Source organism: Zootoca vivipara, chromosome 4 (assembly GCF_963506605.1).
Source record: "Zootoca vivipara chromosome 4, rZooViv1.1, whole genome shotgun sequence".
NCBI classification, from domain to species: domain Eukaryota; kingdom Metazoa; phylum Chordata; class Lepidosauria; order Squamata; family Lacertidae; genus Zootoca; species Zootoca vivipara.
In genome coordinates, this window is record NC_083279.1 from 96,980,931 (window position 1) to 96,994,026 (window position 13,096).

Genomic DNA, 13,096 nt, shown 5'->3' on the forward strand with positions numbered 1-13,096 from the left:
CGGGATCATGCTCAGCAGCAGGATCTCTGGCTTTTTTTCAAATGTGAACTTAAGCATTTTTTTCAGTTCTTCGTATATATCTGACCAATAATTACTAATCTTGTTGCACCCCCACCAGCAATGATAGAAATCACCCAATTTCTCTTTACACTTCCAACATTTATTTTGTTCATTTCTATAAATTTTAGCTAATTTAGCTGGTGTCAGGTGCCATCTAAATGCCATCTTCCATATATTTTCCCTTATTGCCATGCACGCTGAGAAATTTATATCATTCCTCCATAATTTTTCCCATTGTTTTACATAAATTACCCTCCCTATATCTTGAGCCCATTTTATCATTGTATGTTTAACTAGCTCATCTTTCATTTCCCACTCAAGTAAAAATTTATACATTTTTGCCAGTTGTTTCCCCTGATTTTCTAATAAAATTTCCTGCAATTTTGATCCCTTTTCCTCAAATCCTACTGCTTTATGTTTCCTAAATATGGATTGCACTTGGAGGTAATGTAGCCAGCTCTGACAATATTGGTTAATCTGATTATATGGTTTAAGCTCATACTGGTTATTAATTTTCCTAATCAGTTCTTTGTACGTTGGCCAATTGCCCCCTTTAGGTTCTTTATTTGTCGCTGACATTTCTAGCGGTGAAATCCACCAGGGGACTTTAGGTTCTAGTAAATTTCTAAATTCTTGCCATATATCGAATAAGGGTTTCTTAAAGACATGATTAGTAAATGATGAGTATTCTTCTCTCTTTTCTTTCAATAGGTGTGCATGCCAACCTCCGATGTTCCTGAAGCCCTCCAGTTTGAGTAGTTCTATATCGTCCAACAGGAACCATTCTCTCATCCAACACAAGCAGGATGCTGCATAATACAATTTCAAATTTGGGACTCCCCAACCACCCCTTTCTTTTGCATCTGTTAATATCCTAAATTGAACTCTTGCTTTCTTACCTTGCCAAATAAATTTGTTTAGATCCTTCTCCCATGTCTTAAATGTGTCTTTTTTAATTTTTATCGGCAGCATTTGGAATAAAAATATCAATTTTGGTAATATCATCATTTTAATTGCGGCGATCCTTCCTGCAAATGTTAAATTTAGTCCCTTCCAATTCTCAAAATCCTCTTTTATTTTTCTCCAAATCTTATCATAATTATTATCAAATAAATCCACATTATTATTAGATATAATTATTCCCAAATATTTGGTTCTTTTCACTATCTCCCAATCGCTAATCCTTTGTATTTCTTCTTCCTCCGCCTTCCTTATATTTTTGATCATCAATTTGGTTTTCTGATTGTTAACTTTTAATCCCGCTACCTTCCCATAATCCAATAGTTTTTGTTTCAATTTAGGTAGGGTCTCCACCGGATCCTCCAACATTATTATTAAGTCATCAGCGAATGCTCGCACTTTAAACTCACTTTTCCCGACCACAATACCCTTGAGATCTTTGTCTATTAGAATATCCTTCAACAAAAATTCCATTGCCCATATAAATAGTAAAGGGGACAATGGGCATCCCTGCCTCGTCCCTTTAGATATTTCAAACTCTTTTGTGATATCCCCATTGATAATCAGCCTTGCCATTTGTTTTTTATAGATTGCATTTATTCCCTCCATAAATCTACCCATAATTCCTAATTTTCTTAACGCCTCTCTCATAAATTCCCATGCCAAGTTGTCAAAAGCCTTTTCGGCGTCTAAAAATACAAAGGCTGTTTTCTTGCTAGGGCTCCAATCTACATATTCGAATATATCTAACAGCACTCTAATATTGCTAGACATCTTTCTTTGGGGTAAAAATCCTTGTTGCTCTTTGCCTATAACTCTATTCAAAACACCTTTGATCCTATTTGCCAAAATTCCCGCGTATAATTTATAATCAATATTCAGCAACGAAATTGGCCTATAATTCCCTAATTCATCTCTTTTCTCTTTATCTTTAGGGATCAGGGTGACAAATGTATCCTGCCACGTCTTGGGGAACCTTCCTCCCTCTAATATTCCATTTACCATTGCTTTATATACTTCTCTGAGTTCATTTTGCAACACTTTGTAATGTTTCCCGGACAAACCATCCGTACCCGGTGATTTTCCCAGCTTAAGTTTATTTATCTCCTCGTCTATTTCTTGGTACGAGATTGGTTCGTTTAATTTCTCCAATTCCTCCATACTTAATTTGGCTCCATTAAATTTGTCAAAATATTTCTCCAATTTCTTTTTACTGACGCCTTCCCCTTTATACAGTTTGCTGTAATATTTCACAAAACAATCTTGAATTTCTTCTGGATTGGTTTTAATCCTTCCCCCATCCTTTATTGCTATAATTTGTTGTTCGCTTCGTCTCTTCCTTAACTGCCAGGCCAATAACTTGCCTGATCTATTCCCTAGTTCAAAGGATCTTTGTTTTGCCCACAAAATCCTATTCTCTATTTCCTCATCCATTAATTGCTTCAGATTATTTTGTAGAATTTTCACCTGTGTCATTAAGGTACTGTCTTTCGGATTTTCCCCCAGATCTTTCTCTTTCATTTCAATCTCTTTTTTCAACTTCTCTAATTTTTCCTGTTTATCCCTTTTATATCTGCTTTTCTGCTGTATATACAACCCTCGGATAAAGGCTTTGCTGGCATCCCATACCGATGTTATATCCATCTCTGGCGTTCTATTAATTTGGAAAAATTCTTTAACCAATTCTTTTAAATTTTGGACAAAGGTCTCGTCACTCAATATCCTATCATCCATTCTCCATCTTTTAGTGTTTCTCCTTTCCTCTTTAATCTTTAACATTATCGGGTTGTGGTCGGTTACTGATTTGGGCATTATCTCACATTTTTTGACTAATATTGCTAGGTCAGTGGAGATCCATATCAAATCTATCCTAGAGGCTGATTTCTTAGCCTCAGAATAATACGTAAATTTCCTCTCCATTGGATGTTTGAGCCTCCATATATCACTTAACTCATAATTATCAGTTATCTGAAAGAAGATCTTAGGCAGCTTACCTCCTTTTCTAGTAGCACTTGTTCTGTCTATATTGGGCATTACAACACCGTTGAAGTCCCCTGTCAAAATTATTTCATCCCCATCAATCACTTCATTTAATAATTGTTCAATTTTCAAAAAAAAGCCAGATTTGCATCCATTTGGCGCATATATGTTTATCACCATTACTTTCCCTTTGGGAGAGTAGATACGTACCCCTACCACCCTCCCTTCTTCGTCCTGAAATACTTTTTCTGATTTTAGATTCCCCTTTACATACGTCACTACTCCCCTCTTTTTCTTTCTCTTATCGGCCGATATATACTCCAACCCCAGTCGTTCGTTCTTTAAGACCCTTTCATGCTTTTTTACAACATGCGTTTCTTGCAAACAGATCACGTTCCAATTCCCTTTTTTTAATATATGTTCTACTCTGTTTCTTTTCCGCTTGCAATTTAACCCATTAATATTCCACGACACAATATTTAGATCCATGCTTAGATTATAGATGTTATTATTACTGATGTTATTATTACTATTTTTATGTGAAATTAAGTGTACAAGTATCTATATGTACGTGTATTTATTCCTCTTAAAAAATTATCTCCTTCTTCTTGATGTAACCAATTTTATTATCTTAATAAGAAAAAATATGAAGAAAATCACTACAAAAACTTCTACTGCTAATAGTTATATTCATCTCATCATCGCCTCAATAGGAATGCGGTACTTTACATATAATCAAATCTTAGTGGCTTGATACTTTTTCAATTCTCCTCCTCTCCTCCTTCTCCCCCACCCACAAGTTCCTTTCCTGCTCTCTCCAAAAAAATTTCTGCGTCTTCCACACTCTTTATTGTTTTTCTTCTATCTTTAAATGTAAATGTGAGACCTTCCGGAAACTCCCACACATACCAAATTCCCTTCGTTGTTAGGGCGTCTGTCAGTCTTTTATACTTTTGTCTTTTGAGTCTAAACCTCTTTGGGATTTCTTTAAAAATAGCAATAGTCTTGCCCTCTATCACCAGAGGTTCCTGTTTCTTTCTCTGGAGAATTTTGTCTTTTAGTAGTCCGGAGTTTAGGAATACCAGGCAGTCCCCGGGACCTTTAAATTTCTTGGATCGGTCACCTCTTACTCGATAAACTTTGTCAACGTCCAGCATCAGGTCGTCCTCCTTGACACATAGCCATTCTGCCAATTCCTTAACTAATTTCTCCTCAATCCTTTCTCCTTGTCTCTCCGGTACGCCTCTTAGTCTCAAAATCAGTTCTTTCTGCCTCATCTCTACTAGGGCAAGCTGGTCCGCCAACTCCTCCTGCATTCTTATCAGATCTCTTCTCTCTTTCTCATTTCGTTCTTGGGTTTTTTTCAGATCTCTACTCTCCGTTGTCAATTTGCTTATATTATCCTCTTGATTATTAACTTTGACATTCAGCTCTTTCACAGCTTTCTCCATTTCCTTACTTTTGCCAAAAAGCTCTTTAATTTGTCCCGTCAATTCGGAGATTACCTTGGAGTTGTTTTCTAATTTGCTCTCTACGGAATCTAATTTTTCATTTAGGGTCTTATTTATTTCAACAATTAAAGTTTTGTTCATCTCTGTCATCAATTCCTTGACATCTCCTAACGGGTCATTGTCATTCGCAAGAGATTGGCGTCTTCCAGCCACCGTCGCTGCTCTGGTTTTGGATCCCATAATCCTACGTCTTTCCCTACTTTTGGATTTCCCTTGCACAGATGTCCTATGTTTCTTCAAATTCTCCGTGATGTTTTCAGCTGAGCCCTAGTCCTTCCTTTGTGGGAGTCTCCTCAGTGGGGCCTCTACTGTGCCATTGGTTTTAAGCTGAGATTTAGGACAGAGGCATTCAAACTCAACAAATTTCAAAGTTCAGGATTAGGGGGTCTAGGACTGCGTTACTTCCCTCTGGAGGTATTGAAGGTCACAAAAATACAAGCTCAGAGGGTGGTGAGAAATCAGGGTGTAATTAGGTTGTATAGCCACTAGATGGCACTCCTACCCAATTCTCAAAGTTCTTCCACTTCCTTAAAGATGACGGAAGTCTACTCAGGCAGCTTGGCAAGAACAGAAAATCGCCATTTTTCCCGGACCACCTCCTTCTCCCCTCTTCGCCTATTCCCTTCTCTTTACCACGTTTTCCTTTTCACGAAGCTGTTACCTAGTCCCGCCACCTCCTCACCTCCCTTCTCCTTTTCATAGACACCGTACAAAGTCACAAATCACCGACAGTCCAATCGAATAGCGGGGGTTAGATAGCGCGGTCTCCGTGTCCCTCAGTCTCTCAGTCTCTCTGTCTGTGTTTTAGGAGCTCCATATAACACTCAGCACTCAGCACTCGATCTTTTGTAGCTCAAATAGTGATACTTTCTCTCTAGTCGCTCTTTAATCACAAGCTGTTGTTGCGGCCGCTCACCAGCCGATGATACAGTGTTTCACCAACCTTCCTTCTCCCTCCCCCCGGCGCTTCTCTATCCAGTCTTAGGCAGCGCTTTCAATGCTGCTAATCTCCTTCTTTCATTCACTCACAGATTTTTAAACCTCCGTTCTTCACGGGGGGGGGGCCTTTTGATTAATTCCGAAGTCGGTGAGCTCCGGGCGCTTACCGGGCAAGTCTTCGGCGTCGCGATAATGGCGTCTGTGATTAGAAGCTGGACTCCTCTCCGCTGCTTCCACTGTCGGTGCCAGCCGCGGAGTTCCGTCCCTCTCGCCGCCTTTCTTATTTTCTGACGAAAACCCCGTGCTTCCGTCGTTCTGGGGGGGTCTTTGACGCTAAACACCCCCTCTTTAAACGCCACTATCCTTCCAATTAGTTGGGCTCAGCGGAGCTCCAAGTTTTCACGACTCGCTCTCAGGGCGCCCTCACCGGAAGTCTATCTATTCTTCCGCAACTTGCCATACAATTTGCCGTCTTAAAAATAAAAAAATAAACGCACACAGGAGTGGAAAAAAAGATATAACAAAGTTTATATGGAATGGTAAGAGACCAAGAATAAAGTACCAGCTGCTAACAGACAGGAAAGGGGGAGGGGTTCGCTCTCCCAAATTTAGAGTTGTACCATGCGGCAGCGGGCATAGTCTGGTTAAAGGAATGGGTAACTTTGAAAAATCCAGAAATATTAGACCTGGAAGGAGTGGAAAATCGATTTGGCTGGCACTCTTACCTACTTTTACGATAAGGTTAAGGTCCACAAGGGTTTCCTGAACCACTTAGTAAGAAAATCATTATACCTGATCTGGGTAAAATACAAATTTTGGAACCCAGGATCCCTTTGTGGACATCATCAACAAACGTTATAACAGTTAAGACACTAAATATGGAGATAAAGATCGCCACCTATCAGGACTTATTGGAAAAGAAACAAAATGAGCTAATATTGAAAAAATATGAAGAGAGAAAATAATACCTTTCGGACTGGCTACAATACTTTCAAATCAATCATAGGTTTAATCAGGATAAAAAAATGGGCATTTCAAAGGAAAAATCAAAATTTGAAAAAGAACTAATACTGAGTGATGGGAAGTACATTTCACGTATTTCACATATTTATGACCTGCTGTTGGAATGGGAACTCAAAGAGGAGCAGGTTAAACCAGTAATGGTGAAGTGGGCCCAAGACCTTGGCTACAATGTCCTGATGGAGCAATGGGAAAGACTGTGGAGGGTAGATTTAAAGTTTACCGCCTGTTATAACTTAATAGAAAACATCTTTAAAATGATGCACAGGTGGTACCAAACACCAGAAAAGTTAGCCAAGAAGTATAAAAATAAATATTCTATGTGCTGGAAAAAGGGTCTCTAATACATATGTGGTGGAATTGTCCGGAAATATGTAGGTACTGGAATAACATCTATGAAGATCTTTTAAAAATGTTAAAATGCACATTTAGAAAAAGACCGGAAATGTTTTTATTAAATATAATACCAGAGGATATTAAAACCACAAAAAGAATATTGTTATTGTATGGAATTGTAGCGGCAAGAGTCCTGGTCGCCAGAAATTGGGAAAACAAAAATGCACCCAGCATAATGGATTGGCAAACTTTAATGATAGAATATTTACAGTTAGCAAAAACCACTGGAAGAATAAGAGGACAAACGAAACAAAAAAACACAGAAGGAATGGAGGATGTTTGATGAGTATTTAAATAGTAGTGGTATACCCAGAATCCTAATGGCAGACTAAAGTTGAACCTGACTTTCTTAAGGGGGGGGCGAATGTAGATGTAAATTCAGAATTGTGTGATAAAATAAGGTTAATATGTAGATTACAGAGAGAATAATTGGAAGTTATCACAAAGAAGGTGTGGATTGTACATATAGAGAGATGTAATTGTTTTCTTTTTGTCTTTTTTTGTATACAGATTGTTTGTTTGTTTTCTATATTAGTATCTTTCCTTCCCCCTTCTTTTTTTCTCTCTTTTTCTTTTTTTTCTTTTATTCTTTCCTTTTCTATTTTCTTTTTGTAAAATGTTATGAGAGAGAAGAATATGAAATATATGCATGTTGTACGTCTATGTTTCTAAAGAAAGAAATTAATAAAACTTATTGTTTTAAACAGAGATTTGTATTTTTATTTGTTATAAAATTCAATAGCCACAGTCTCACTTTCCATCAAAGAATTCATACAGGGGAGAAACCCTATCAGTGCTTTGAATGTGGAAAGAGCTTCAGTCGGCGCTCCTCTCACTTCATACAGGGGAGAAACTGTGTGTGGAATGTAGAAAGAGCTTCAGTCACAGCCACAATTTCACTTCCCATCTAAGAATTCATACAGGGGAGAAACACTATCAGTGCGTGGAATGTCGAAAGACAGTGGCGTTCCTACCCCAGCTGTCACTGGGGGCGGCGCCCGTGTGGCGCCCCATACGGACTGCACACACGCGGCACACCTGGGGCGGCAAAACCGGAGGGCGTGGTGTCGTGATGTTGCACGCATGCCTATGACGCTGCGTTGTGGGGTAACCCCCCCGATTCCCATGCCTCGCTCGGGGCAGCAGCACCCGGAAAAAAGACTCGCTCGCCGCAGCAGCAACTGGCTTCCAGCTGCCGCGGCGGTAATCAAGTCTTTTTACTGGCCTCCGCCTCGCCGAGTGAGACTTGGGAGTTGCGGGGAGGGACCACCCCACGATGCAGCGTCGCACGACGTCTACGTAGACATGCGATGGTGACGTCGTGTGATGCTGCGTCGTGAGATGCCCCTGCCCCCGTGACTCCCAAGCCTCGAGTGGCGGATGGCAGCCAGCAGCATCGGGGCGGCCTCTCCGTGATGGCGGCCACCGTCGATGGGTGCGGAAGGGCCAGGGCGCACTGCCCGCCGCAGAGTGGAGCTCGGGACGGCATGCCCCCCCGCCCCCTGTTGTGATGCCCCTGTTGAAAGAGCTTCGCTGATAGCTCCAAACTCACTTCCCATAAAAGAATCCATACAAAGGTCGGAAAAACCATTATACACCTTTAGGAGCCAGGTAAATCGGCACCTTTTTAACCAGGCCTTTTGCTGTTTGACAGCTAATGCCCTTTTAAAGCGTGGTGTTTTGTGTTTTTATTTTTTTTTATGTTGTAACCATCCTGAGACACGGGGTAGGGAATAGGCACCACCTCTTAAAGGCCTAGGGGTCTTTGCCCCCCCCCAATAAAATCTTTAGGAGTCCACCCCCCAGTTTTTGTGTGGTTTTTCCCCCCAACTGCAACCTTTTATTCTTCCACAACTTGCCATACAATTTCTCTTTCAATTTGCCCTCTTTAAACACACACACACACACACACACACACAGGTCATGAGGAAAACAAAATACAAGAAAATATAAACGTGGGCAGGTCCCATCTTTGCAGGCCAGACACAAAAGTTGCTTTAAAGCAGGGTTTCCCCAACTTGGGTTCCCAGCAGCTCCTGGACTACAGTTCCCATCATCCCTCCCCATTGGTCCTGAGCACCCCAGAGCCAGCTGCTTCGGCACAGATTTTGAAGTCGTCCAGCACCAGCAGTCGGGGAGTCCTGAACTCTGCCTGTGAGACCAGCTCTGTCAGCTCAGGCAGGGAGACCATGGAGGGCAAAGGAAGCGGGAAGCACCCCTGCTAGCAAGCACCCCTCAACAAGACCCCAACCCCAGAGTCTGTTCAGCCCCCTCCGCTTCTTGTAGCTGGAGTCAGTCTGGGCGCTGCCCTCCCAGGCCAGGTGGGAAAGGCCTGCCAGGCAGGGAGCAGGTCCTGCAGGACTCCCAGCAAGAAAACCTGGGAGGTGAGTCTTGGGCAAAGAAGGGACAAGGGAGTTCCCTGTCTCCAAGGTGTGGGGCTTACCTTCTTTTGGATTCAGCCAGAAGCTGGCCAACTCCAGCTGAATTACTGTCATCTGCAGAGGAAAGAAAAATCCAGGTTAGATGATGCTATGAAACCCACCTTGGATGGGTGCAAGAGAGCAAGAAGCAGCCCCAATCCAGGAAGGAAGGGCCTCCCTCTGTCTTGGGCCCAATCCCTTGTCCCAGAGGACCTCCCTTGGCCCTGCAGTCTCCTGGGCAGAGGTGGAAGGGCAGCATCAGGAAAGGGGGCAGGAAAAACCTCTGGCCTCATCCTGGCCCCCAGTATTCCAAGAAATGAATGCATGAAGGCAAACTACTTACTGTGAACTGGGGAAAGCTTTGGGCAAAGGACAGCAGTGCAGAGATGCTGCTGGCCGCCAGGTTTATGGTCTCCCCCGGACTCCCCGCTTTCTTCAACGGTGTCGCTTTGGAGAACCTGCGAGAGAGAAGAACATCTCAGTCAGGCCAACGCTGGGCCAAAGCTTTTTCTCCACACTTGATAAAGGCTGCTGCTCCACTCTGGGCAACCCTAAAACCACCCTGAGGTCATCAGGACACTTAACATGGAGTATCTGGAGGAGGGTGGCAGCATTGGGGGCCTCCGTAAGGAGACCCTCCAGCAGGCGGTGGAACTGACCCTTCAGATCCTTTGGGACAAGAGAGAAGAGGTTAAGTCCGGGATGGAATTACGTAAGAGCCAGGCAAAGACAAGCTCAAGACAAAGGACCTTCCTACCTCTGCTGATGATCCTCAGGCACACGAAGAAGTCCCTCAAACATGCAGAGCAGAGGAGAGACGCCAGCTCCTTCCGGGGGGCAGCCAGAGGGTGGCTCCGACCCCAAAGGCCAGGCTTGGCTTTCTACAGGATCGGCAACCCCATGCCCTAAGCTGGCACAAGCCCTTCCCCAAAGCCCCCCACCTCGCCATGGGGGTCCCTCACAACACTGGTCACTCACCAGAAGGGCCTCCGCTGTCCGGTGCTTGGACACCTGAAGGGTGTGGAGGCCTCTCAGGGCAGCTGCCTGGCAGCTCTGTGTCACCTGGAGCAAGAAGTCTAGCTCCTGCTCCAGCGGCTGAAACGGCAAAAGTCAGGCTGTCAGTTCCTCGAGTGGGGAGGGCGCCTCTGCATCTGAGAGTGCAGAGTGGGGGGCAAAGAGCCCGGGCAGTGGGGGGCAGCTCTGAGGGATCCTCTCCCTGCTCTTGTTTTCTCCAATACTCACTATTGCTGGGTGGAAGAAACCCAAGAAGAGGAAAACATGGGGACAGGTGAGTTCCTCTCAGAGCAGAGTCTTCTCCTGCACACTGAGGTGCACCCCAGCCCTTCGGTGTCCACACTTCCTCACCTATCACCACGGGCTCCTCTGCAGCGGGGCCACCCTGTTCCTCCACCGGCAGCTGAACAGGGCCCTGAACCACCTGAATCTAGATGAGAGAAGCAGAGGGGAGAGAGCGGCTCAGGAGCCCCAATGAGTGGGGTGTGTTTGTGTCTGGGGGGGGGGGGCTGAGAGAGGAAGGTGGTGGAGTCTTCCTTGGAACCAGAGAGACTTCACCACCAAGGGTCTGGAGTCCAGAGTCTCCTAGCCAGCGTTGCTTAGCAACGGGCACATCACTTGCTTCAACTCTTCCAGCAACAACAAGATGACGGGACTCACCTGCTGACCGATTGCCAGCACACAAGGTTCCCAAACTGGTGGTCCTCTTGCCTTTCCCAAGCTCCAGAGAACACGTTATCTGGTGGTGGCCCAGCTGGTGACCTTGGCCTGTATCTTCTTCAAGATGACGTAGGATGGAACAATGCCTCTGCTCATCAACAATGGAATCTTCCAGGACTTTGCACACGGGCCCCATTGCATTCCTGGGAACTGAGCAGCCTTGCACAGTGGAAATTTTCATGCCTTGGTCAAAACAGCCCTCGCAAGTAGCCTTGCCTTCAGCTGTGGCAAAACAGCCCTTTGCAGCAGCAAAGCCTTGCCTAGCCATTCTGAGAAACTGTGCATCACAGGAAAACTCCAAAACAGCAACAAGCAACTGGGTGACACCCTGGACATTTTCAGCCTAATTGGCTCTGCGTTGTGCCAAAAACAACCCCCACCTTTGGGGTTGGGCATGCAGGGATCGGCCGTGGATCCTGGCTGACTGCCAAGTCTCCATTTGGGATCGTAGCAAACCAGCTTTCATTCCCATTTGTCCACCTTTCAGCAAAGCCTCTCAAAGCATTTGCTTCCTTTCTGCCCACAGCAGGCCAGCCCCCTCTTATCTCCCTTTTTTCCTCTTCCCTGGGAGTGGGCGTGACCACAGCATTTCATGCTGCGCCACGGGAATTTAACAGGAGTGCTGGGGTGGCATGCCCTCTGGCAACGATGTGCAAATAGGGCAAATAAAAACCTTTGAAGCTGCCATCATTAAGCAAACACTCCTCCTCTTTTCTCTTCGGGGCTGTCAGCAAACTCACGTTTACGTCGTATTCAACGGCTGGAGTCTCCTTCAGCAGACGGACCTCCGGAAGAGAAGATACCAGCGAGATTGATGCTCCTTGTTTGCACAGCCTCCCAGCTGGAATTTTAACAGCATTCAGAAGAGCAGCAACCTTTCCACAGCAGTTCATAGGCTTATGAAAGCTGAATTGATTGGATCCATAACCTGTCAGCAGAGTAGTAGAAGCGTAGCAAAAACTCCTTGCTGTGTTGCATACTTGTCCAGCACGCTTCCTTCGCGAAAGCCAAGCCTGGTTTTCTAAACGTCCTTCTGAAGTTTAGATAACAGCCTAATTGCAGCTGTGTTGCAGCGGAAACTTATCCAGCTTTCAGCGCCTATGAAATAAATCACTTTCCACTCCCTTGTTCATTAAAACAAGTAAGATTTATTACTTAAAACAACTTAAAACAACTCTAACCTGGGGAAGACAGATCCATCCCGGCTAGAAGCTTCAATACAACAGCGCAACATTGCTTACAGACAATCCCATATATCAGAAAGTTTACAACAGTACACAGACGGTTCCTGTTCCTGTTTACATGCCACATCACCAGTACTTCCTGTTATATGAGATCAACAGGCCCCATGTGATACAGGGCGACTGCTGAGCTATTATCTCCTCAGCTCACAAAAACTGGTGGCAGGGAGAACCATGAAGGCCACCTTGAGCTCCTGGGAGGAAAGTGGGCTAGGAATTTCCTAATAAAAGTGGATGGTGAGAGGGGAGAGAAAGGGGGAAGGTAGGGAAAGAGTGTGGAGGAGCTGAGCTCTCTGGAGAAGATTGGCCAGGTCAATTCCCAGAGAGCCAGGGCTGTGCCGGGGACCCCAGGATTCACCCCCTCCCCCAGGAGACCAGGAGAAAGGGAATGAAGTCTACTTACATCCTGACCATTTCTTCCAGGAATGAATCCCACCCTCCTCTGTAAACTAGCTATCTGAAATGCCCATCCAAGCCTAACTCTGACCCAAACCCCATCCCTAAGCCTAAGCCTAACCCTAACTACCCCTCTATGTACAGAAAAAATATATACAAAGTAGGCACAGATGTGCACAAAAAATGTAAAATTAAAAATATTAAAATAAATAAGATAATAAAATAAAATAAAAGTGTTAAAATAAAAAACTAAAATAATAACTCAAATGAAAATAGATCAAATGAAAGTAAGAAATGAAATCAAAATCAAAATAAGAAACTGAGAAAATAATCAACTAAACACCTCGCCTAGTCTGCCAACCACCACCTGCTTTCTCCTCTACTCGCCTCACTACTAAACCACAATGGCTGCCTGCAAGTCTGTGGCTTTTAAAGTAGA

The 13,096-nt window shown here is 44.0% G+C and overlaps 1 protein-coding gene across 6 annotated transcripts; it reads right to left on the reverse strand.

The window, feature by feature from the left end:
- Positions 1-5,902: 5,902 nt before the first annotated feature.
- LOC132592050 (uncharacterized) lies at positions 5,903-12,727 on the reverse strand. 6 transcript variants are annotated; one of them, XR_009557527.1, is made up of 5 exons: positions 10,961-12,721; positions 10,652-10,730; positions 10,265-10,381; positions 9,630-9,744; positions 5,903-9,361 (listed from the first exon to the last, which is right to left on the reverse strand). XR_009557527.1 is itself a non-coding variant. In XM_060274055.1 (5 exons), the coding sequence occupies exons 1-5, from the start codon at positions 11,286-11,288 to the stop codon at positions 7,586-7,588; spliced, it is 708 nt and encodes a 235-aa protein (XP_060130038.1). In that variant the 5' UTR covers positions 11,289-12,727; the 3' UTR covers positions 5,903-7,585. The 6 variants fall into 6 exon arrangements, 3 of the variants coding, with proteins under 3 accessions (XP_060130038.1, XP_060130039.1, XP_060130037.1); XR_009557526.1 differs by having other exon boundaries at positions 10,529-10,730; positions 10,961-12,703; XM_060274055.1 differs by lacking the exon at positions 10,265-10,381 and having other exon boundaries at positions 5,903-7,719; positions 9,310-9,361; positions 10,961-12,727.
- Between the last annotated feature and the right edge of the window lie 369 nt (positions 12,728-13,096).

Bases quoted from the DNA above. Each gene is read 5' to 3' on its own strand.
- LOC132592050 (XM_060274054.1), bottom strand. From the start codon at position 11,288: ATGGCTAGGCAAGGCTTTGCTGCTGCAAAGGGCTGTTTTGCCACAGCT. The intron at 9,745-10,651 runs GTGAGGAAGTGT...TCTCTCTCGCAG, and splicing joins AGAGGAGCCCGTGGTGATAG to GTTCTCCAAAGCGACACCGT. The intron at 9,362-9,629 runs GTAAGTAGTTTG...TTTCCTCTGCAG, and splicing joins AAAGCTTTCCCCAGTTCACA to ATGACAGTAATTCAGCTGGA.